Source organism: Miniopterus natalensis, chromosome 18 (assembly GCF_054644295.1).
Source record: "Miniopterus natalensis isolate mMinNat1 chromosome 18, mMinNat1.hap1, whole genome shotgun sequence".
NCBI classification, from domain to species: domain Eukaryota; kingdom Metazoa; phylum Chordata; class Mammalia; order Chiroptera; family Miniopteridae; genus Miniopterus; species Miniopterus natalensis.
In genome coordinates, this window is record NC_142098.1 from 26,507,451 (window position 1) to 26,531,796 (window position 24,346).

General features: G+C 40.4%; 1 protein-coding gene across 2 annotated transcripts in view; it reads right to left on the minus strand.

Annotated features, from left to right (window-relative positions):
• The window catches only part of WWP2 (WW domain containing E3 ubiquitin protein ligase 2), a 108,185-nt gene that overhangs the window by 72,498 nt on the left and 11,341 nt on the right, over positions 1-24,346 (minus strand). For both annotated transcript variants that reach the window (XM_016200820.2, XM_087827490.1), the window contains 3 exons: positions 24,160-24,244; positions 17,589-17,736; positions 17,128-17,249 (listed from right to left, as the gene is read on the minus strand). In XM_016200820.2, coding sequence (XP_016056306.2) covers positions 17,128-17,249; positions 17,589-17,736; positions 24,160-24,229 — 340 coding nt within the window. In that variant the 5' untranslated portion in view covers positions 24,230-24,244. Of the gene's footprint in view, positions 1-17,127; positions 17,250-17,588; positions 17,737-24,159; positions 24,245-24,346 lie in introns of those variants that run through there.

The following is a 24,346-nucleotide window of genomic DNA, read 5'->3' on the forward strand; positions in this document are numbered from 1 at the left end:
GGCAGGCAGGGGTTCACGGACTATGCTTTCCACTTTTTTGTGTGCTTGACTTTTTTTTTTTTAATCCTCACCCGAGGATATTTTTTCCATTGCTTTTCAGAGAAAGTGGAAGGGGGAGGAGAGAGGGAGAGAGAGAGAGAAACATCGATGTGAGAGAGACACACTGACTGGTTGCCTCTCACACGCATCCCGACCTGGGCTGGGGATGAGCCTGCAACCGAGGTACGTGCCCTTGGCTGGAATTGAACCCAGACCCTTCAGTCCATGGGTTGATGCTCTAACTACTGACCAAACCCACTACAGTTTGACTTTTTTTTTTTAAAGTATATCTTTATTGATTTCAGAGAGAGGAAGCGAGAGAGAGAGAGAGAGAGAGAGAGAGAAACATTGATGATGCGTCATTGATCGGCTGCCTCCTGCACGCCCCCGACTGGGGATCGAGCCCACAACCTGGGCATGTGCCCTGACCGGCAATCGAACCCCGATCTCCTGGATCCTAGGTCGACGCTCAACCGCTGAGCCACGCCTGGCTGGGCACAGCTTGACATTTTCTATAATAGTTTTTTTCAAGCCAGCACACCCTAGGCACAGAGAGTATAAACTATAAACTAACTAAAAAACTTACAAAAATTCAGCATTACATATACAGTTTGAAATACAAAGGGGCAGAAAATATACCAATCAAAATGCTTAGGGAATGACTCCTACTCTTTTTTCCCCTCACTTCAAAGCCTCAGATCTGCAAGCAGCCTCAAGTTACTAATTTCCTACTGGGAAGAGCTGTTACGTGCAACCAAAATGAGTAATATTTTTCTAAGAGTTACTTTTCCCTTTCTTGACTTGGACTTTTTCATGTTTCTTGCATATGGTACTAATAAGCACAGGTAAATAGAACACGGAGGCTGCCTGCCTTGTTCCAACAAAAGAAAAAACGACGTAAACTATAACTGCCAGACGGTGCCCCTGTAACGGTGCAATTCGGTTATGAAATCCAGAACTCCTGCCTGGACAGTTTCACGATAGCAAATGAAGGAACCTTCTACTTTAGAATCTTCAGTCATCGCTGTCCCTCCCTGTCCCACGTCACTGAAAGATACATGCATGCACACATTTATACCTTTTCAAAGGAAAAAATCATTTTTTTTCTTCTTAATTCAAAATACAAATATAAGGATTTACCTGGAAATTTTAGGGAAAATAAGGCAAGACACAAAAAAGGAGGATACTTCTAAGGGAGGCCAAGTGCTCTTAGGTCAAGAGTCTCGGAAGCCTGATGAAGATGTGATTGATTTGGCCTTAACAAGAGCAGCTCAGTGGAACAAACAAACCTTCTCTTTCCTCCTGCCTCCCTCTGCCCTCAGTCCCATAGGCCCATCAAAAGAAAGTGAAAATAAGCAGGGCATTCATTAACAGGTCAGTGTTCGTTCTACACATAGCTGTGAAACACTGGTGCACAGAGGAACTGAACGGAGGAAATTCCAAAAGGGCAGAGAGTAAACAGTCTCTTTTCCATTCCCAGGTTCCCCATAACTCAGACACACACAGGCTGGCGTCTACTTCAGGTTTAACGAGAACGTTCTTTCACGTTCCTTTTGCAGTAAAGGAAGCCAGAAGCCACCGGGATTTACTGTTACGATGTCTCTTTGGCTTCCAACCTTACCCAGAGCCTAACAAGAGAAAGTCTTTTCTACCAAGCTACCATCAGGTGGTAAACACTGGAATGCCTGTTGGGGGACCAATGTCGATTCTGCTTCACCCCACCTGCCCTCAGCCCCCATCACTTACAGGGTCCCCCGCCCTGGTAGGGTCCTCCCAAAACATGGGGTAAGGAAGAATCTACCTTGGCCTTGAAGCCTCTTCTGTGTGCTGCTGCTGGGGTCCACCCGTAATCATCTCCACATTAAAGTTTGGTCCACTGGGGGTTGCATCAACTCCTCCAGAGCAGACAGCTTCACTTTACAAAGCCAGTGTGTAAATTTTTCTTTTTCTCTTTCTTTCCTGTTCATTTATTCAAGAAGCATTTTCTGGGTGCCTACTATCTGCCTGACATTGCGCTACAAGCTGAGTTATAATGAAGAATGAATATAGACGTTGTCTCTGCTTTCAGTAACCTCACAAGTCAGTGGGACAAAGAGAAGTAAATCATCTCACAAGGAAATGCAAACTTACAGCTATGGAACAGATTCCATGTACGACGTCAATGGTCCCATGAGCAGCTGGGTAACTGACCTGTTCATGGCATCAGGGAAAATTTCCTGAGGAACTGACTACTCAACTGGGATCTGAAGTTTCTGGCAGACAGCTAGCAGGTTGGGGGAGGGGAGGGAGAGGGGAGGTAGACCATTCCAGGCAAAGGAAATACCATGTGCAAAGGCACTGTGGCACAATGAGCTGGATGCTTTCAGAAAACTGAACAGCGATAAGCAGGGTTCAAGAGGAATGTTATCCAAACAGGACAGGAGATCTACATGGTGGCCAGACAGTGTAATTAATGCCTTGTGGGCCTGCCACGTTGAAGAGTTTTTCTCTACCCTAAGAGCAGTAGCATGGTACTTAAGGGTTTTTAATCAAGGTGTGACAAGATCTACTCTATGTTTGCATAAGAGACAAAAATAAGGGTAGATACAGGCAGAGCAGACAGGAGGCCACAGGAAAGTACCAGGGCAGTAGAGGTAGGGATGAAAGAAGTGAGCCAACTTGCAAAAGTAAAAACCAAGAGAACCTGAAAATAGGTTAACAAAGCGGCGGGGGGTTGGAGGGGAGGTTAGGCAAGAGAGGCGGAGGGATCAAAGACGAATCCTGGGGTTCTTACCGACTTAACCGTCAAATGGAGGATCTCTACATTGAAATATGGAGCACTGGAAAAGGGCCAAGTCTGGGGAAGAGGTGACGAGTTCAGATTTCGACACGCTAATTTTTTTTTTTTTTAACATATCTTTATTGATTTCAGAGAGAGGAAAGGAGGGGGGGAGAGAGAGAGACACAAACATCAATGATGAGAGAGTCATTGATCGGCTGCCTAGCCCGCAACCCAGGCATGTGCCCTGACCGGGAATCGAACCCCAATCTCCTGGATCCTAGGTCGAAGCTCAACCGCTGAGCCACACCCAACCAGGCGGACACGCTGATTTTGAGGTGCCTCTGACATCCACGAGGAGGCAGCAAGACAGTAGTCAGGTATGCGGGTCTGGAGCTCAGAGGAAGGGTCTAGACTGGAATTTCAAATCTGTGGGTCACCTGCACGGGGTGGCTATTCGTAAAGAGGAGGAATAGATGGGAATGCGATCACAGAAGAGAACAGAATGGTAGGAGACGCTCAGTTATTAGTCAAACAGACGACGATGAAGACAAAGAAGAACTGTCAAAGAAGACAGAGAAGAACTGTCAGAGAGGCAGCAGGAAAACAAGGAAGGATTCCTGAGAAGTCAGAAAACAATGGGCTCCAAAGCATGTACGGAGAGTCTGCCCTCCCTCATAAGAGGAAGAGATACAGCTCCCTCCTACCACAGGAAAGAGCAGCAGAGATTAGGCACATGCATCCTCATTTCGGTAAATGACAGACTGATCAGTCAGGACTGTCCTTATTTCTCTTGACCCAGGATTCCAGTGATCTATGGCCAAGGCCTACACAGCTACACACGTTTTTACTTACCAAAAAAAAAGTGCACATGGCTGTACACTTCAGAACTGGCTATTCATCACAGTCATCCACCTAATAAGGTACACCACAAAGGGTCTCTCTTGAATGAACGAGGGGTCCCTTTAATACAGGGTACAAAAGGCCTCACTGTCTTGGTAAATCTCGGTTTGCCAAGCTATAGCATATTTTTCAATAATTTCAAAGTAGCCCGGCCGGCCATGGCTCAGCGGTTGAGCGTCGACCTAGGATCCAGACGATCGGGGTTCGATTCCCGGTCAGGGCACATGCCCGGGTTGCGGGCTCGATCAATGACTCTCATCATTGATGTTTCTGTCTCTCTCTCTCTCCCTCTCCTTTCCTCTCTCTGAAATCAGTAAAGATATATTTTTTTAAAAAAAATTTTTTTCAAAGTAATTTAGGGGAAATAAATACAGATCTGGAAAAGTTAAATCTTTATAATAAACTGTCAGTTCGCATCACTTGCTGCTGCCTTGTCAATAAAGGTCCTCCTCCCCAAGGGGAGAGAAAGTCCTCATCACCCATTAACAGCTATTCCTACAGGCCCACTATAACAGCTCATCCATTCTACACGCCCTCAGGGAGCCTCAGGATCAAACCACCTCTCCCTGCTGTACAGGATCAAAGCCAAGTTTATAAACACAATACAGTCAGGCTTTCAGTGACCAAACTTTCTTTTAAATGGTTTTGAATAGCAAAATGTAGGACCTCAGCTAAGAAAGAATTTTTATGGTTAAGATTCTGCTTTTGGTCTGTTTAAAAAAATTGGGTTTTAAAAATTACAATTTCAGATGAGTGAAACATGCCACATTAAGATTTGAACTAATAATTATGACGAATATACAAGAACATGGAAAATCACTCAAACTACAATGTTAAGTTAAAAAAAGAAAACATGAAGTTATAGAATGCACCCTACTGTTAAAACCCTGAAAAAACAGGTAAAGAGGCAAAGAAATAAATGAACCAGGGAAAAATAATACATTGTGTTTGAAGACTAAGATTATGAACTAGCCCAGCCGGGCGTGGCTCAGAGGTTGAGCGTTGACCTAGGATCCAGACGATCGGGGTTCAATTCCCAGTCAGGGCACATGCCCGGGTTGCAGGCTCGATCCCCAGTCGGGGGCGTGCAGGAGGCAGCCAAGCCAGTAAATGACTCTCTCATCATTGATGTTTCTATCTCTCTCTCTCCCTCTCCTTTCCTCTCTCTGAAATCAATAAAGAGATATTTTTTTTTAAAAAAGATTATAAAATAAATAAAGGCTTTGTTTTTTAAATTCCATTATTGCATAGTGGATGCTTTCTTTTTCTTAATTTCCACACCAGTTAGACACGTATACATTAGTGTTTACAAATGAAATGACATGGTGTCTAAGACGGGCTTTCAAATACAGCTGGACATGTGCTGATCACTGTTAAAAGTGGGTAATGGTACAGGATAGTTCATTACACTATTCTCTCTGCTTTTATTTATGTTTGAAATTTTCCATAACAAAAAGGTTTTCAATTTTTGTCCCATTTATGCTATATGTTATCGTCACAATAAACATTAACTTAATTTTTTAAAAATAACAACAACATGCTCATTATAAGAAATTTAAAATAATACAGAAAGGTAAAATATGACACCTTCCCCATAAACACAAACATGCCAAATCCCTTCCCCATGAAATAACTCACTGTAGACAACTCTGTAGGGAGTCATCATACCTGCAAACACTAGCACAAATACACACATATAAACTATGTGTGCAAAACGGGCTTCATCCCAGACCCAGAAGTTGGGCCCTTTAATTTTTCCCTTAACGTATTCCACGAATCTTTTAAAATATATACAGAAGCAATTCTCCACTGAGGAAGGTTTTAGGATTGAGGTGAAGTCAGCCTTTACTTTAATATGTGCCCTCCGGGAGAATGAATTTATTAATACACGTACAAATAAACATTAAGTAAGAAAGAAAGGGAGAGAGGGCAAGAAGACACAGGCACCCCCACCCCCGGCCCAGGCCAGGCCTGACACTAAGGTGAAAATCCCCACTCTGTCCCTAACCGTGGCACTAACTATACAGCTCCCATTAATTGTGGCGTTCTTACTCAGGGCCAGAATCACTTTCCCGACCAACATACCACTCTCCTACAAGAATAAGTCTCCTACTCTAAGAAAAATACTCCTAGAATCCTGGAAGACCAAAGGAAAAGGGAAAATAAAACACTCAAATGAGATAAATGAGGTTTGATCTTAATACGATTCCAGCAGCCGCAGCGTCTCCCCCAGGAGAACATGGGAGACTGGAATGGGCAATCAGGCGGGAGCCACTCTCAAATAACTGGCGCAAAGCAGAGGCCCAAACATCAGATGAAATGTTTCAGGGTTTTGGGGTTGGTGTGTGTTTTTTTGGCAACGGGAAGGAAACAGCTCATATCCAGGCAACAGTCTTATTTTCCTATCACCAATTTTGGGCTCTGTGCAAGGCCACCATTTCATGCCTATAACAGCTGTCAGTTTAGAAGCCCAATACTATGCGGCTGATTGGAAACAGTGCGAGTCGTCGAGGAGATGGCACGTCACCTCTGTGGGACAGGCTTAAGAGAAATGGAAGAAGTTTCTAGAAATGTACAAATAGTACAGTACTACATTAACAACAACCCAATTTGGAAGAAAAGTTTCCCAAGTCTTCCTTGAGTAACTTAACCTCTAGACCTGCACTGTCCAATGTGGGAGCCACAAGCCACATGTGGCCACTGAGCACTATGCATGTAGCCAGTCCAACTGAGATGTGCTGAGTGTGACACATCAAGTCTTCAAAGACCTGATACAAAAAAAACAACAATGTAAAGTATCTCATTAATTGTTTTCTTTATATTGATTTTAATTCTATATTAAAATGATAGTATTTTGGATATATTAAGCTAAATAAATCTATTATAAAAGTTAATTTCACCTGTTTTAATTTTTTTAAATGTGGCTACCAGAAAATTTGAAATTACATATGTGGTCCGCGTTATTTCTATTGGACAGAGCTAGAGCTGCTCAGGTGCTTCCTCCCTGCCACTTTGGTCATAATCTTGAGCAGGTGTCACACACCAGACCTGGCTGGCCCCAGGGGCCTCTCTGTGTAAACCTGATACACCCAGCTCATTCCTGCCTCAAAGCTTCCCACATACTGTTCCCTCAGCCTGGAAAGTCTTTCTTCTGTTGGCTGGCCAATCCCTTCTCATCCTTCTAGAGTCCTGGTGTCACTTCCTCTGGAAAGCCTTCCTTGACATCCCCCCATCCTATGCTAGACGAAGTCCCCAGCAACACATTCCAGAGCATCCCGCACTTTCCTCCATCCCATCTGTCACACCTGGACCCATCTGCACCAGTTATCAGTTTGACATCTGTCTGCCTTCCTCTCTAGATCCTAAATTCCAGGACTGCCGGCTTTACAAGGAGTCACTGTGTGATGTGGTAAATAAACTTCATACCTCCCCTGCTCCAGGCAGGTCTCACAATCTTAAGAAAAGGCCTACAGAGAAGACAAAAAGTTCCCCTCACACCAAATCCTGGTCCAACATTGAGAAATTCTTACATCTGAAAAGGAAACAAAGGAAAGAGGGACAAGGTGTCTTGACCACCTACAATGAAGCAAAATGCAAAATGGCATAACATACCTCTAGAAAAGGGGGAACGGCCTTGGCCTACATTCATGTTTGGAGGGGTGGAGTTGCTCTGCTCAAATATGCTCTCCCATGAAGTTGACCAACTTCCAAAGCCGACACATTTATGGAATACTCTAGAGGCAGCAGTAAAGCCCAAGCTACACAGAGGGAGCCACGTACAGGGAAAGGATTCCTGACAGAAAGCTTTTCTTCTTTCTTCAAGTAAGGTTTCACAAGGCAGCCTCTCAGCCGGCGACACAGAGAGCAGATCTGTTTTCACATTCGTTGCAGGGGCCTGTGTGTTTACTTTTGAGACTCCTGGCTAAAAGGACCTTTTCTTTCAAACAGCTCTCCACTGACACTAAAGCCGAGCACTGGGTCCGGCTGTACCTTTGAGAAGCTGGGCAGTGGGTCGGGGAGGGGGTGGCCTTGGCTTCTTTGGGCATTCCTTGAGGTTCTGGCTTGGCCTATCTGCCTGAGGTGCAGGGTGATGGAAAGCAACATACAGAGAGCTTTTCAGAGACTATTAAAGACGGTCTAAATCTCAATGCCTGGCATCTGGTGCCAATCAAGAACACAGTAGTCGCTGATGTAACTGCAACCGGATGGGGTAAAACGAAACAAAGGCTCACATTTGGAGGCTGGGACAGACTCAACCCAGTGGCTCCCCAGAGTGGCCACCCAGCACTGCCCTGGTCCCAGCTCTGCCTCAGACCTGAGCCACGGCATTAGCCACAGAAACCTAATGCACAAGAAAAGGCAAGATGTCACCTCGCTAATCTAATGCAACATAATATACATAATATGCCACTATTATATTATACTATACTCTGCTATACTACACTATACTATATTATATTATACATTAGTGTCTTCTATGTGTTCTAGGCACAGGGTTGGAAGGATGCACACGAGTGAACAAAAATCAAACAGTGCCTGCCCCCATGCGGCTGACATTCACCTTGTAGAAGACAACAAGTGAGACAAATAAACAGAAAGCAACAAATAACAAACTTATAGACACAGACAACAGTATGGCGGTTACCAGAGGGGAAGGCGGGAGGTTGAAGAGGGTAAAGGGGATCAAATCTATGGTGACAGAAGGAGACTAGGCTTTGGGTGGTGAGCACACAATGCAATACACAGATGATGTATTATAAAACTGTACACCTGAAACTTATTTAATGTTATTAACCAATGTTACCCCAATAAATTTAATTTATAAAATTGTAAGTCTTATAATTTAGTGTTATAAGTCTTGCTTATAATACTAAAAAAGTAGAAATAGCCAACAATAAAAGATTGGTTAAACTACAGTGCTTTCATACCAAAAAAAAGTTATCACAGCCATTTAAAATGATCTACTTTTACGGAGGAAGAAAAAACTGGGTTAAAAAAAAAGCAAGTTACAAAGCAATATGTATAGTGAGTTTCCACTTTGGAAAAAAGTTATATACACACACATACACATACACACATATATGATTTACATACAAAAATAAAAATAAAAAAAGCTTAGTGGGTAGCTAACAAAATATTAAGAGGATTAGCTCTGAAAACTAGAATTTCAAGGGATTTTAACCTTCTCCTTCATTGGGAGACAGTATATGCAGAGGTTACAGGCAAAATCTCTGGGACCAAATGGCCTAGGATAAATCCCAACTCTGCGACCACCTACTGTGTGGTTTTGGACGAATTATATAACATCTGCCAGCATTTCCTCAGCAAAGGGGATGGTGATACAATCTATCTCACAGGTATGAAGGAGTAAACTTTAATATATATCAAGGATTCAACAAAACAGTGCCGGATACATACGAAGCATTCAGGATATTTTTGTTGTTATTTTCAATAATCATGAAATAATAATAATCAGAAAAATTGCAATAATATTTTCCGTTTTAGAAGCATATGTTACTTTTATAACCAGAAAAGATATTAATATTTTCAATTTGGGGAACAAGAGAAAATTTCTCAGAAATTTTCCGTGAGCATTCCACGAGACTGAAATAACTAGGTCTCGTGGTTTAGCAGGTTCATACAAATAACTAATTGGCTGTTCATGACTGGTTTCGCGATTTCTACCATCAGGCCTTCTCAAGTTTGCAGCTAGGTCCAAAATAATCTCCCTGCCAGCTTACAGGATTGTCACATACTGCCTTTCACGTTTGTCCCTTGACCACCTCCTCCTCAGCTAAAAAAAGTGAATAATTTTTCAAATTTAAAACTGTTTTTAACTGTAGAGCAATTTTTTTTCATTTTCCCTCTTCTCCCTCTGACTCAAGTTCCAAGGATCAGTAGTTTTATTTATCTTTCAGTTGAAAAACTGGAAAAACAGCAGTGTGTTTACTTTAAAATAAATGCACATACTGTCTGCCAGCCATGCCTCCTTGAGGTGCACAGCCCACCTCAAGCAGAACACGCCATCCTTACAGGAGTGAGAGAGGCGGTGCGCATCCCCCCCCCAACTGGCCTATCTGTTCTTGGCACGTAAAATGCCAGAACACTCTGCTTGTAAGATTTTTAAATAAAGAGAGAGCTGTTTACTTTCTTTTGTTTTTTTAATCTGGGAGACGCACATGGGGAAAGGAAAGAGACATACAGAGAAAATGGAAAGCAGCATAAACAAGGGGCTTTTCGAAGTCTACTTCATTGATGACAGTAGTATGGGTACAGCAATTCTCACCACCTGCTGTACACTGTAGAACTGAGGAAATGAGTAATTATATAGATGACGTTAAGAGCCAGGGTTCTCATACGGAATGAAGAAAGGTTAGGAAGAACCCTGTGGAGGTGAATTAGAATTAGAGGTTTCAGTATGAATTCATGGTGTTTAATACAGAGACATAGAAATAGATATTTACATGTTTCTGTGTGTGTGTATGTGTACATGTGCATACTATATATATAATGTCTGTCAGGAAACACTAAGGATCAACAGCCAAGGTTGGAAGAAGAGCAGTGAGAAGAGATATGTCCAACATGATGGTACCACACCTTCCAACGAAAACAGTGAGACTGTAAAATCTATCAGGAAAAAATACAACTAGATCCTTATCCCACATCATATACCAAAAAAAACTCTAGATTGATGAAAGGGTTAAATGTTTGACAAACTAAATAAAGAAAACCATCACAAGTGTTGGTACAAGGAAGGTATCTAACTTTATTTTTTCCCCGAGTGGCAGCTTAGTGGTTCTCAGGCTTGAGCATGCACCAGAAGCCCCTGGAAGGTTTGTTAAAACACAGGCCAGACAGACCAGGACCCAGACTTCTGATTCTGCAGGTCTGGGATAAGGACTCTGAATTTACATTTCTGATATGTTTCCAGGTCTGGGGACCATGCTGCTGGTCTGGATACCACACTTTGAAATCCACTGGGTTAGTTGATGGTCCTAATGCCATTGTTTATCTTTACTGATTTTAAATGCCACCTTTCTCATACAGTAAATTCTACCTATGCTGGATTACGTTTGGAAAATAATATATGGTGGGGACACGTCAAAAGAATACAGAAGCAAGCTTGAAGAGGCACCCATTGGTCAAACCAAGGATAATTCAGCATCAAAGTAATGGCAGTAATAAATTATAATCCACTGAACAAAGTAAGAATCTGTGAGCTGAGACTGATAATGCATGCATACCCAAAGGAAAAGACAAAGCACTTCCTTGTAGTAGTACGTCAACTAATAAAAGTGGAAGGAATGATAAAATTGGTGTTGGGGGGGTTGCAACCATCACAGTAATAACTGATTCAGAAAAAAACCATTCATGAACATTATTGAGTACAAAAACAAGTAGGTGAAGTTGTGATGAGAACAGATATTTACATAGTCTCAAAGTATCTCCCCATAATTTACTTATTAGTTATAAGGAGAAAATAGTAATTTTACAGTGTAGAAACCTGGCAGACACCATTTTAACCAAATGATCAAAATTAATGTTATCAATAATGAAATAAAGTTGTGTGCCTGATATGATGCACTGAGGACACAACATCACTTCTGAGTGTTCCAGAAAAAAAATGTATAAATATTCATTGGGCTGTGTATCACTTAACATTTGTGTACTTTTCCTTAAAAGAAAAAAAATTGAATTGGGGGGGTCAAAGGCAAGTTCTAGGCAACAATGTTTTCGAGGAAGACCACCCCTCACTGGATTTATGGCTTAAAACCAGCAGAGATCAGCTCAATCCAACATGGCAACTAATTTCACCTAATGGTAACCCCTAGCCTCATTATATGCTCACCGTAATATATTAGCATGCTAAACAACACAGCCCTCATGCCTTGATCAGAAATGGAAAGCCCATATAAGGACACAACACGGCTGAGGGAGCTCCTCTGAGAAATCTCCTTCTTTCCCTGGAAGAGCCTGAATATCCCCCCCTTAATGAATACACTACACCCTCATTAAATGAACCTCAATAAAGGAAGCAAATTCTGCTAAATGGGAGCTGCTCTGTCTGTGGAGTAGCCACTTTCTGTCTCATTGCTTCACTAATAAACTCATTTTCACTTTAAGCTCTAAAAACAACAACGTCTTCATTAGAAGAAACAAGAATAAATGCACTAAGCTTTCAATTCAAAAGCTATAAATGACTTACTGACTGACTGAATAAATAAGATATGTAACAGATCTAAGGGCAAATAGTTGAAAAAAGTTAAAGCTAAAAATGGAAATTAATATTAGAGAATATGGTATAATTGATGGAAAATCAAGAAGTTGTCCTGTAAAAAATCAACTAAAAAGCAAAAGTTAAAACAAAAATATTTATGCTAGTCAAGAAAAACACTGGGAAAAAACACAAATACCAAAAATTTTAAGTGAGAAAAATTAGAAACATTTTTTAAAATGAGAATGCTATTTAAAATCTTTATATTAATAAATTTGAAAATCTCATGAAATAATTTCTCAGGATATATGAATTAACAAAATTGATGCAAGATGAATCAGAAATGTTGAACAAACCAATCATTATGGGGAAAAATACTGAAAAAGTCATCAAAGAATTATTTCAAAGAAAGCTGCCAGACCCTGTTGGTTTTATGGGTGAGCTCTTTCCTGTACTCATGGAACAGATAATTCCCACGTTATACAGTCTGTTCCCGAAGTTGGAAAGCACTTCAACTTACTGTATAAAATTAGCTTAACCTCAATTCCAAAGCTGACAAAAATAGTACAAAACTACAGACAAACGCCACTTATGAATATAGATGGAAATCCCCTAAATAAAATATTAACAAGCAATTCTAACAAAACTTTCAAGAAATAATCTAGCATGAGCAATTAAGTACATTCTAGAAATTCTAAGATTGTTACTATTAGGAAATTAATATAATAAGCTGAAGGAAGAAAAATAATATAATTATCCAAATTGTTGCTTAAAAGATTATTTGCTAAAAATTCAACTCCATTCCTGATTTTTAAAAGAAAAACAACAATTAATAAACCAAGAAGACAGGTTACTAACACCTAACCTTACACCCAGAGGAGAGTCACAAGCAGCATAGTTATTAGGGCAGGACACCCGCTCCAGCACCACTAAAGCAGGAAAGTGTGTGCAAAGCAACTCACAAGAAAAAGACATAATTACCTAATAAGATGAGCAAAATTATCAGTCTTAGAAACCACATATATGTCTCCCAAGGAAAGTCAAAAGAAACTATTTAAACCTATACTAAAAATTCAGCAACTTACAGATAAAAGAAAATACAGAAACTAACAGTCAATACTAAAAACACTAGATTAGAAGACACTATAGGAAAAGATACCACTAAAAATAATAGCTAAATCATTTTTAAAATTAAAAGAGTCTACCTAAAGATAACTTCAAAATGATCCTAATGAATTTAGAGACATCCACGTTCCTGAGTAAAAAGAATCGGTATGGAAATTCTCCATAAAAGAACTTTACAAATGATAGGATTCTAATAGAATCTCAAGGTATTTGAGGGGAGGAAAGTAGAAAGAGGGAAAAACTTGACAAAATAATTTAAGGTAGCCAGTTCGATCCCTGGCCAGGGCATATACCTGGGTTTCGGGTTCGTTCCCTGGTCGGGAGGCAGCCAGTTGATGTTTCTCTCTCACATTGATGTTTCTTTCTCTCTTTCTCTCTCTCAAATCAATAAAAACATTTTTTTTTTTTAAAAATAAGGAGACTTTAACTATAAGATATTAAAACATATTATAATGTTACAATAACTAAGACAGAGTGACTTTAAAACAACAAATGAAATGGCAAGTCCCTAAACAGGCCCAAGTATACATATGTTTTTAATATATGCTGAAGGTAGTATATCAAATCAATGGGGAAAGAGAGGGGTGGCTCAATAAGCAGGGTTAAAGCCATCGGCTAACTATTTGGAAAACTTAAACAACTCCCTACTTACACTGCGCACAAAAATAAATTTGTTTGGATGAAGAATAAAACGTGACAAACTAAAATCACAATGAACTAGGAAAAATAGCGATGACTATGTACCTGAGCTCAGAATGGGGAAAGCGTTTCAAAGAATGAAAGAACAGGCTGAAAACACAAAGGGTGACAGATTTTACTACAAAAACTTTAAAACACCTCTTTGGAAAAAGAAAAAGAAAACCCACAAAACTAAAATGCAAATGAAGCCCGGCGGGGCAGGACTCAGTGGTTGAGCATGGACCTAGGATCCAGGCGATCAGGGTTCAATTTCCGGTCAGGGCACATGCCTGGGTCGCGGGCTAGGCAACCGATCAATGACTCTCTCATCATTGATGTTTCTATCTCTCTTTCTCTCCCCCTCCTTTCCTTTCTCTGAAATCAATAAAGATATATTTTTAAAAATTAAAAAATAAAATGAAAATGAAAATCTGGAAAAATGTTTACAAATTATAAGACAAAGAATGATGGCCTTAACATATAAAGAGCTTAGGTAGCTCAGTTGGTTAGAGCATCGTCTTGATAAGTCAAGGTTGTGGGTTCGATCCCCAGTCAGGACCCATATAAGAATCAGCCAATGAATGCATAAGGAAACAACAATCAATGTTTCTCTGTCTCTCTCTCCCTTCCTCTCTCTAAGAATCAATTAAAAAAAATTTTTAAACACATATGAAGAGCTCTTTTAAAACTAAAAGTGAAAGCTGAACACTTCAATATAAAAATGAGCAAAGGATGGGCAATACACATACTTTAAAACATTGAATTGCCTTCAATAAATCACAGAAAAGGTAGAGTGAAGGTGGGAGTACTTCATAGAAATAACCAAATGCAACAAGAGCACCTGGCCCAAATCCAGATTCAAGCAAACCAGTTTTTAAACAACACTTTGAGACAAATCATAAAATTGAATATAAACTGGATGATAAGTAATAATAAGGAATTCATGTTAAAATGATAGGTGCGATAATGGTATGGTAATTATGTAAGAAAATGTACTGCTTTTAAGAGATGCATGCTGAAGAATCTAGGATAAAATGCTGAGCCATCTAGAATTTACTTTAAAACACTACAGCCAGAAAATAAAGGGATGGAGCAAATCTGGCATAATGTTAATTATCAAATAGGCAAAAAAATCTTTTTCTTACAAATGAATCCAACAAACGCTAAGGTGCAATAGAAACCAGCCATCTCAGCTACTGCTATTGTAAGGGTTTAATTGGTAGAACATTTCTGGAGGGTAATCTTGGAATATGTGTCAAAAACCATGAAAAATGTTTAAACCCAGTAAGTTCATGTTCACTCATTTATCTCAAGCAAATTTTAAATGGGCACAAAGATTTTAAAACTTTCAAGTCTATCATAGCATTATTTGTGATGTGTGAAATACTGAAATCTATCCAAATGTTCAATTTTTTACACAGCCATCTGATGGACTATTACCAGGCAGTCATGAAAAATTGAATTTTGGAAGAAAAATTAAAGCTATTTTGATATATTTTATGGTTCAGCGGCTATGGAAAAAAGTATAGTGGTTCCTCAAAAACTTAAAAGTAAAAATAACACATGATCCAGTAATTCTACTTCTGAGTATGTGTCCTTGAACGGGTGCATAAACAAAATGTGGTATATTCATACAATGGAATATTACTTAGGCTTTAAAAAGGAGATTCTGATACATGCTACAATATCACTGAGCCTTGAGGACCTTATGCTAAGTATAATAAGCCTGTCACAAAAAGCAAATACTGTAAGATTCCACTTATATGAGGTACCTAGAGTAGTCAGAGTCATAGAGACAGAACACAGAATAATGGGGTGTTGAGAAAAGGGAGGAAAAGGGAAGTTGGTGTTTAATGGGTACAGAGTTTGAGTTTGGGAAGAAGAAAAAGTTCTGGAGATGGATGGTGGTGATGGCGGCACGACAATGTGAATGTACTTAATGCCACCGAACTGTACACTTAAGAATGGTTAAGATGGTAAACTCGACGTTATGTATATTTTATAATAATTAGAAATAAATATATAAAGATACTTGATACATTTTCAAGAGAAAAAGACATGCTGCAAAATATTATGTTCGTCTATGATCACAATTTTGTTTCACTGCCATCTTAAATATTAATATATATTTGCACACAGGAAAAGCTCAGGAAGGTATGTATCAAAATGTTAATAATTATCACTAGGTGCTGTGCTTCCGGGAGAATTTTATTTTCTTTGTGTGCCTGTGTGCCTTTCTGTAATTCCTAGGTTTTCTACAATTACTTTTATAATCGAAAGCAAAAGGATGTAGACTGGACAAATGAAGAAGGAAAGAAAAGGACATGCGTGTTGGTTGCCCACAATTATATTTCCAAATGACATAATACATATAATACAACTTGAGAATCAAATCATAAAAGGCAGCCTAAAGTTTGGGAAAATAAAAACCAACTCATAAAACAGAGCATCAGGGAGTTCCCTGAAGAATTAAAATAGAGACATATGCCTGGTTTTAAGCATTTCCCACAGCCAAGGTGGGTTCACCACATCTCTGTGTGCCCAACAGGGAAGAAAGACCCAGGGGAGCCTCCAACCCCACCGGAGTGGCCCATCAGAAAGGGCAGGCTCAGAAAAAAGGACTGGAATCAGTGCAGCACTCTCCCTGGGACTCAACACTCCCCACCCCCACACCTCTCTTAAGCTAAATCCACTTTCAGAAAATATTTTCTAGACAGCAGCTTCAAGAGAAAAAGGAGCCTTTCTTTCTGTGCCATTCCCTCACCACATATGGTACTGCTCTGAATAGAGGCTTTTATGAGGGAGGGTTCAGATACCACAGCCACGGTTATGCCACTAACCACAAACAACAATAAATAGATGTTAGGGTTTAGATTTCCATGCAGCAGAGGTACCCTGAATAATTATGATAGAGCTTCCATCACAGTCTAACATCCAATAAATGTTTATTGAGCGCCTGCTAAGCACAGGGCACTATTTGTAACAACATCCCACACCAACACGCACACACCCACACATGCAGTGGCTTTGTTCTGTTCCAGGACTCAGACTAGGAAAGCAACGGTGTAGACTGGAGGTATTGGACAGTTTGATTTTACATGTCCCACATCTCCTGGCTGGGGAAAAGAGGGCCAAAGGCAGAGGAAAAACACTGATCCTTCTGAAGGATCAAGGGGACACAGAGCTGCATCCCACCACTATGGCCCCTGGAAAAGGGGGCTGAATTCTGCAGAAAGAAGCATTCAGCCTTCCTAAAACTCCACGGACAGCATCCGTGGGGAGCAAGTCACTGCAGCCCCTGGTCCTGGAGGAAACGACATCACCAGCTTTACTGGCCATGTTGAGAGAAATCCATGCCTGCAAATGCTTCCCCCCACTCGAGTAAATGAATCACATCAGCCATACGTACTTTTGCCCCCATTGTTCTTCAGGACATTGGAGAGGTTGACAGAGGCGGTGCCTAGCAGTTCATTTCTTAAGGTATGGCAGCTCCAGACCTTCAAATCTAAATGACTCTGGGCCGTGACATTCCTGGAAAACAAATACTTGATTCATCACATCCAAGCAGGTCAGCCACTCTTAATGCCTTAGAAGAAAACAGGTATCGCTGACAACTGGGGGGGAGGGACCCCAAACAGGAAGGCACTCACATAACCTCTTCCCCCCCACGGCTGACCCTGTAACCATCTAGCTAATAATGAACACTTATGAGCTCAGTGGTGTGGAAACACTTAAAGAGAGGCACCTCGGGTACCAAAGGCAGAAGAGTCAGAGGCTCCACGGGACACCTGGATCTCCCACCACAACCCCCTTGGGGCGCCTTCTCTTTCCCCATGTTGCTGCATTCAAAGAGAAGGGACTTTCTCTTACAAAATGATGATCTCATTCCAGAGAAGCTCAGAGCTCCCGATTCGCTTCCCGGTCTTCTTGGTCTCACTGGGGAGCCCATCCACTGCCACCTCCACAAATGAGTTAATTCGAGGTTGGCGATTATGCACCTTGGGCTTTGCTGACACCACTGGATGAGAAAGAAAGAAAAAGTCAAGGATGAGACAGAGGGCTCCCAGCTGCCCCCATGTGGCAGCTGGTCTCACTCTTGTTTGCTGCTTCTTTCAAAAAATAAAATTTGTTTTTTCCTGATTCTAAGAAGACTTATTTTTTAAAATGTGAGGACACAAAAAAATACAAAGCATAAGAAACAAAAATCACTCCTAACCTAAAAACAAGATGTTGGTAAATTCACACTTTCTAGACTTTCATCCTTTATGTCCCTAATTCTCTGAAAATTCTTCTCTTCTCAAAATCCATTTTAAAAGGCTGTAATATAAGCCCATTATAACAATATGCCATAATTTAGATAACTGTTCTTTCATGGATGAATAAATTACTTCCAATTTTTTGCTCTGAAAAAATGTATATACAGTATTTTCTTGCATTTCTGAGTATTCCTGCAAAGGATATAAACATTTTTAAAGTTCTTAAAACAGCTTAATTCCTTTCCAAAAAGGGTAAACCTATGTAGATGCCTGTGAGTGCTAGAGGAATATCTCCATTTCACCAAACACTGCATAACACTGAATACAATGTTTTTTCATTCTTTGCAAATATCATGTAAACAAAATTTTAAAATTGGTGTAAAGATAATAGCTAAAATTTACTGAGTACTTTTTACAGATACTATGCTATGCATACATTTTCTAACAGAATCCTCACAACAAACCCATGAGGCAGGGAATATATCATCACCCCCATTTCACCCAGGAGGAAACAGGCTTGAGGAAGCTAGGTCACTGCCCCAGGCTACAGAGCCAGGGAGCTTTGAGCCAGGATGTGCAACTGGGCAGCCCGATTACACCATGCTGTGTGTGCCATTACCAGCCTTTGCTTATTTGTTCTAATGCTTTCCTTAAATTACCAGTGAGACTGAATATTTTTTCCATGTGCTTGTTAACCATTTGCATTTCCTCTTCATGTGGCAGTGTTTCTGATGTTCGCTTGGCACCAGCAAGCCAGGGACTCAGAGAGCACAAGCAAAGCAAGTATCTGCCCAAAGCTAGACAAGCTCTTCTTAGAGCACATATTAGCTACGGTGGAAACTCCAGGTTGTTAGGATGAAACACATCTAGATGTCTTCAATCCTATGCCCCAAATCAGAGTATGTTATAGACATTCCTTACCCATGATGGCAAGACTGTCCTACTCTGAGCTCCCCTCTGTCAAGAGTAAGCAAACCTCTCCCCCCCAGGCCCTTCTGAGATGTGGCAGACCTGTAAGGGGCCACAATCTGGCAAAGGACAAACCCACTTCTACATCTTTTTTAGCAAAAGCTCTCTTCTTCAGGCCCAAAAGAAGAGCAGAGAGAAAGTCAAAGAACAACAATATCAAAAGTTGTGGCTAAGATTCCAGAGCAACAAGGGATAGTACAATGAAAAAAAAAGTAGGGGCCCAGAGTAGAAAAATGAAATACTTTACACATAGACCAAGGTTAACTGAGGCCACCTGGTGGTGTAAGAGAAGCTATGCATGCAGGCCCTTAACTAAAAATAAAAATAAGTCAATAAATAGAGTCCTATAATTTTGAACTGGACAGTTTCTTTGAAGAGGACAGTTCAAACCTCTTACTTAATAATTTGGCAAACTAAGATCCAGGGAGGTGAAATACCACATTGAAAATCCTAGAGCTAGTCAAAGCCAGAGCTAAGCCTAAATTCAAGGCTCCCGGCTCCCGGCTCCCAGGCCAGTTCTTTGAACCCTGCCGTGATGTTTCCCTCTTTTGTCCTCTAGCTTTTTCCCATGGGTTTTCCCTACCTTTTCCTTTTTTTTTTTTTAATTTTTACATAATTTCAGCAGAGTTTTTAGAAAGGTTACAAGAACAATATAAAGAATTTTTATAAACCTCTCACCCGGTCACCAAATATTAACTTTTTACTCTGTTTGCTTTATTATTTTCTGTCTCTCCCCTGACTTTCTCTACACACACACACATTTCTCCCTGAAGCTCTGCGGATGAGTTGTAGATGCTGTGTCCTTTACTCCTAAATACTTCAGTGTGTGTTTCTAAAAACAAAGACACTTTCTAATATAACCATAGCATAATATCAACACTGGCAAATTCAGCATTCTTTAATACTATTATCTAATGGACAGACCTTGTTCAAATTTTGCCAATTGTCCTGTCAAAGCCCGTTATAGCAAAAGAGAAAAGGGAGTTTTTTTCTAGTCCAATCTAGGATCACATGTTGCAGTTAGTTAGTCTTATTTTGAAGTTCCCAATCTATAGAAAAGTTGAAAGAATAGAATAATTGTATGCTCTTCACCAGTTATCATTCTGCCACACTTGCTTTTTTCCCTCTATGTGCGTGTTTATATGAGTGCTATTCAAGAGAACTTCTGTGATCATGAAAATGTTCTACACCAGCGCTATCCAATGCATTGCCATATGCTACAAGTGGCTATTAAGCACTTGAAATGTGGCTGGTGCAACTGAGGACTTGAATTGTAAATTTAATTTAATTAATTTACATTTAATGTAAGTTTCCAGGGGGCTATAGTAGCTACCCTATTGGACCTCACAGAATATAAATACATGATATTTATGTCTACATTTGTGTGTGTATCTCTATATCCACATACTTTTTTTCTGATAAACTATTTAAAGTAAATTGTAGACATCATGAGAATGCAGCCCTAAATACTTTCAGAATGCAACTCCTGAAAATAAAGACATTACTTTCACCTAACCACACCACCATTATACCTAAAAAAATTCAGTTATTCCCCCTATCAATTCCAATATTCATTCTATATCCAAATTTCCTCAATTGTTCCAAACATATTTTTATACCATTTTTCCCCCATCCAGGATCCAATCAAGATGAGCACATTGCATTTGGTTGCTGTCTCCTTAACCTTTTCAAAGTTAGAACGCTATCCCTTCTTTTTCTGTGACAATGATTTTTAAAGACTTTCACCAGCTGTCATCTAGAATATGCCAAATTCTGCATTTTTCTGATTGTTTCCCTCATGATTAGATGCACATTGAACATTTTTGTCAAGAATACTACATAGGTTACATTGTATACTTATGCACACACCAGGGTGTCCTATTGGGGATGCTAAGTTTGATCCCTTGGTTAATGTGGGGTCTGCCAGGTCTCTCTACTTAAAGAAACATTTTCCCCTCTAATTTATAATTAAGCAGCAGGGTGATATGTTGAATGCTTCTTTTTCTAAAAGACAAGCCAAAATAAAGGCATCAAAATACAAGCAAGTTTATCTACAAAGTTTACTTACTGAATGAAATATAAATGCCAGTCTCTTCTACATGGAATCACATCTTCACATAGAATTTAGCTTTTAAGGTCAACAAATAAGGCAAAAATCACATATGGCCAAAATTAAACCCTTGAAAAGCTCTTAGGAAGGCACCAGAATCTAACCTGGCATTTTATCTTTCAATAAGTTTCAAAGAGTTTTTTGCTTTGCGGTGCTTTGTTTTTCAGTGTTTCTAAAGTTAAATATCAGATAAAATAGTTGCCTATGTTTAAGGGCCTTGATGTATTCAAAAAGTATAGCTCAAAACTCAAAGATTACACTATGAAGAAGCACAAGGGTACAGAGACAAAGAGAGGGAACAGCAGAGCAACATCTCCAAAATTACACTGTAGGCTCTATCAATGAAATGCATAGGAGGAAGACCCACCCACAGTATATGCAGAGGAGGAAGACCCACCCACACTATATGCAGGGGAGGAAGACCCACCCATACTATATGCAGGGAAGGAAGACCCACCCACACTATATGCAGGGGAGGAAGACCCACCCACAGTATATGCAGAGGAGGAAGACCCACCCACAGTATATGCAGGGAAGGAAGACCCACCCACACTATATGCAGAGGAGGAAGACCCACCCACAGTATATGCAGGGAAGGAAGACCCACCCATACTATATGCAGGGAAAAAAGACCCACCCACAGTATATGTAGGGGAGGAAGACCCACCCACAGTATATGCAGGGGAGGAAGACGCACCCACACTATTTAAATTGTTGTGTGTTTCCTTCTCTTTCTCCCCCACCATTTTCCTGGATGGGAGTATCAAATCTCTATAGATTAAATGCATATATAATGAGAAGCACCTAGATTATCAAGCTAGCTCTTTCCACACTAGTAAAGAACTTCACATTGAAGAAAGGCAATGGGGAATTCTGTTAGAAGTCAGTGGATGTTCCTCAATAATATGGGCCCAAAATAGGGACCTCAGGATGTCACCAGGTTCCATGGGCAGGATTCTGTTTAACGGAGGATAGTTAATTTTCAGGTAAGGCAGTAAAGGCTATAGTCCCAAATTCAAAACCCTATCAGTTCACCATAATCCTCTTCTTCCCCAAGAGTGCTGGAGCAGTGCAGCAATGAATGCCAAGAAAAATAATTAAAATGTAACATGACTATTTTTTAAAGATCAATAACTCAATAACAGGCAAAGACAATGAACAGGCAATCCACAGAAAAGAAAATACAAATTTCCCCTAAATGTATGATAAGATGCTATATACATCGCTATCAGTAAAGGAACCCACAATAAAACTATGTTGAGAAAACAACTTTTTACCTTTCAGGCTGGCAAAGAGAAAAGTCTGACAACACACTGTGTTGGTAAAGATAGGGGGAAAGAGGCACACTCATATGCTGCTAGAAGAGTATTCCTCCCAAGGAAGGTCACCTAGCTCTCAAAATTACAAAAATTCATCCCCTCTGATGGATCTTGGAAGGGACACAAAAAGAAAGGGATAATGCTGGTTTCCTCCAAGCAGGGCCACTGAAGGGCTGAAGGAAATAAAGATGATGAAGTATGTGAATATATTAAGTAAATGAGTAGCATTTATATTTCAAAAATAATAATGAAAAACATTGACAAGAGACACAAGTTTGCCTTGGGATGACCATGTGGAGCAGCCTGAGCTCAGATACGGAGTGCTGATCCAGCATCCCCCGCATCTCTCAGTCCGTGACTCTGCTACAGAGCTAAAGCTTCTGAAGCAAGTCTTTCATGCGGGCAATTTTTACTGAGGGCGTAATATATGGTAATTCTTCTAGTCATGGAGGTATCAAAAGTAAACAAACAGACAAAAAGCCCTGTTATCACGGTGCTTACATTCTATTGAAGGAGACAGTCAATAAATGAAGTACATAAAAGTACGTATTGCGTTAAATAGCAACAAGGGCTGAGAAAAAAACTACAAAGCAGGGAAGGGACTAGAAGCAAGGAAGTTGGGGGTGGGGGTAGGGGAGGCTTTAGATGGGGAGATCAGGATGACCAGGGTGACCTTTTTTCCTTTTTATTGAATTTATTGGGTTGACACCAGTTACCAAAATTATACAGATTTCAGGTGCACAGGCCCAGATGTAGGAATGTGCCTGGTAATCAATGAATAGCAAAGAGGCCATGAGGCTAGAGATGAGTAACTGTGGAAGAGTAACAGGAGATGAGAAACTGGGGTGTGTGGGGGATATCATGTGGGATCTACTGCTTCTACTCTAAGTGAGATGGAAAGCCCTTGTGTTTGAGAAAAGGACTGACAATAGCTAGCTTACATTTTAGCGAGAGCACTAGCTGCTGTGTGACCAACAGAATGAAAGAGAGCAAAGGGCAGAAGCAGGAAGGCTTTAACCCAGGGCTGAGATGGTAGCAGCCTGTGGGACGGTGGGGATGGTGAGAAGTGGCTGAAGGCTGGATGCATTTTGAAGATCGATACAACCAGATTTGCTGACTAGTTGAACACAGGATATGTGGGGGGAAATCCAGAGCTTAGTTCCATACATGTCACATTGTTAGGTGATTACTAAACATTCAAGTGGAGATAAACAAGTGGGCTATTGGAGTTCACAGGAAAAGTCAAACTAGAGATACAAATGTGGCAATGATTTTATAATGGTGGCATTTAAAGCTAGGAGGTTGCATGAGATCACCTAGGGAATGAGTGTAGATAGAAAAGAGCCCTAGCGCATGAAGAAATCACCATTTTAGATATTTTTTGCCAAAAAATTCCAGCTACAGTCCTGGCCAGTGTGGCTCGGTTGGCTGGGCATCGTCCCATGGTTGCTGGTTCAATTCCAGGTCAGGGCAAAGGCCCAAGTTGCGCAGCTCGATCCCTGGTGGGGGCATGCAAGAGGCAGCCAATCAATGCCTCACTTTCACATTGATGTTTCTCACTCTCCCTCTCCCTTTCTCTGTCTCTAAAAATCAATTTAAAAAATCTTTTTAAAAAAACAAAAAAGAATTCCAGCTATAATGTGACAACTCGATGAGAATGAACAGTTACACTCATAAGCCATTTCACAGAATTTGGCTCTCCAGACCAAGGTGTGGTATAATTCTACCTCTTCCCCACAGACTGGGCTGGACCTCAAATGACTACCACTTCACACAGTGCCACTCACCTTTCAAAGTAAGCTGAGACTTCTCAAAAGGCAGGGCCACTCCTGCCCGGCTGGAGCTGGCAGATGCCATGTCATCACCAGGAAACTGCAAGACAAACACAGAAGTAGGTTTAGAGAATATCTGATAAGAGACTTGGGAACTGGACCAATTTTAATATCTGAGTTTAAAGAGACAGAAGGAAGAAAA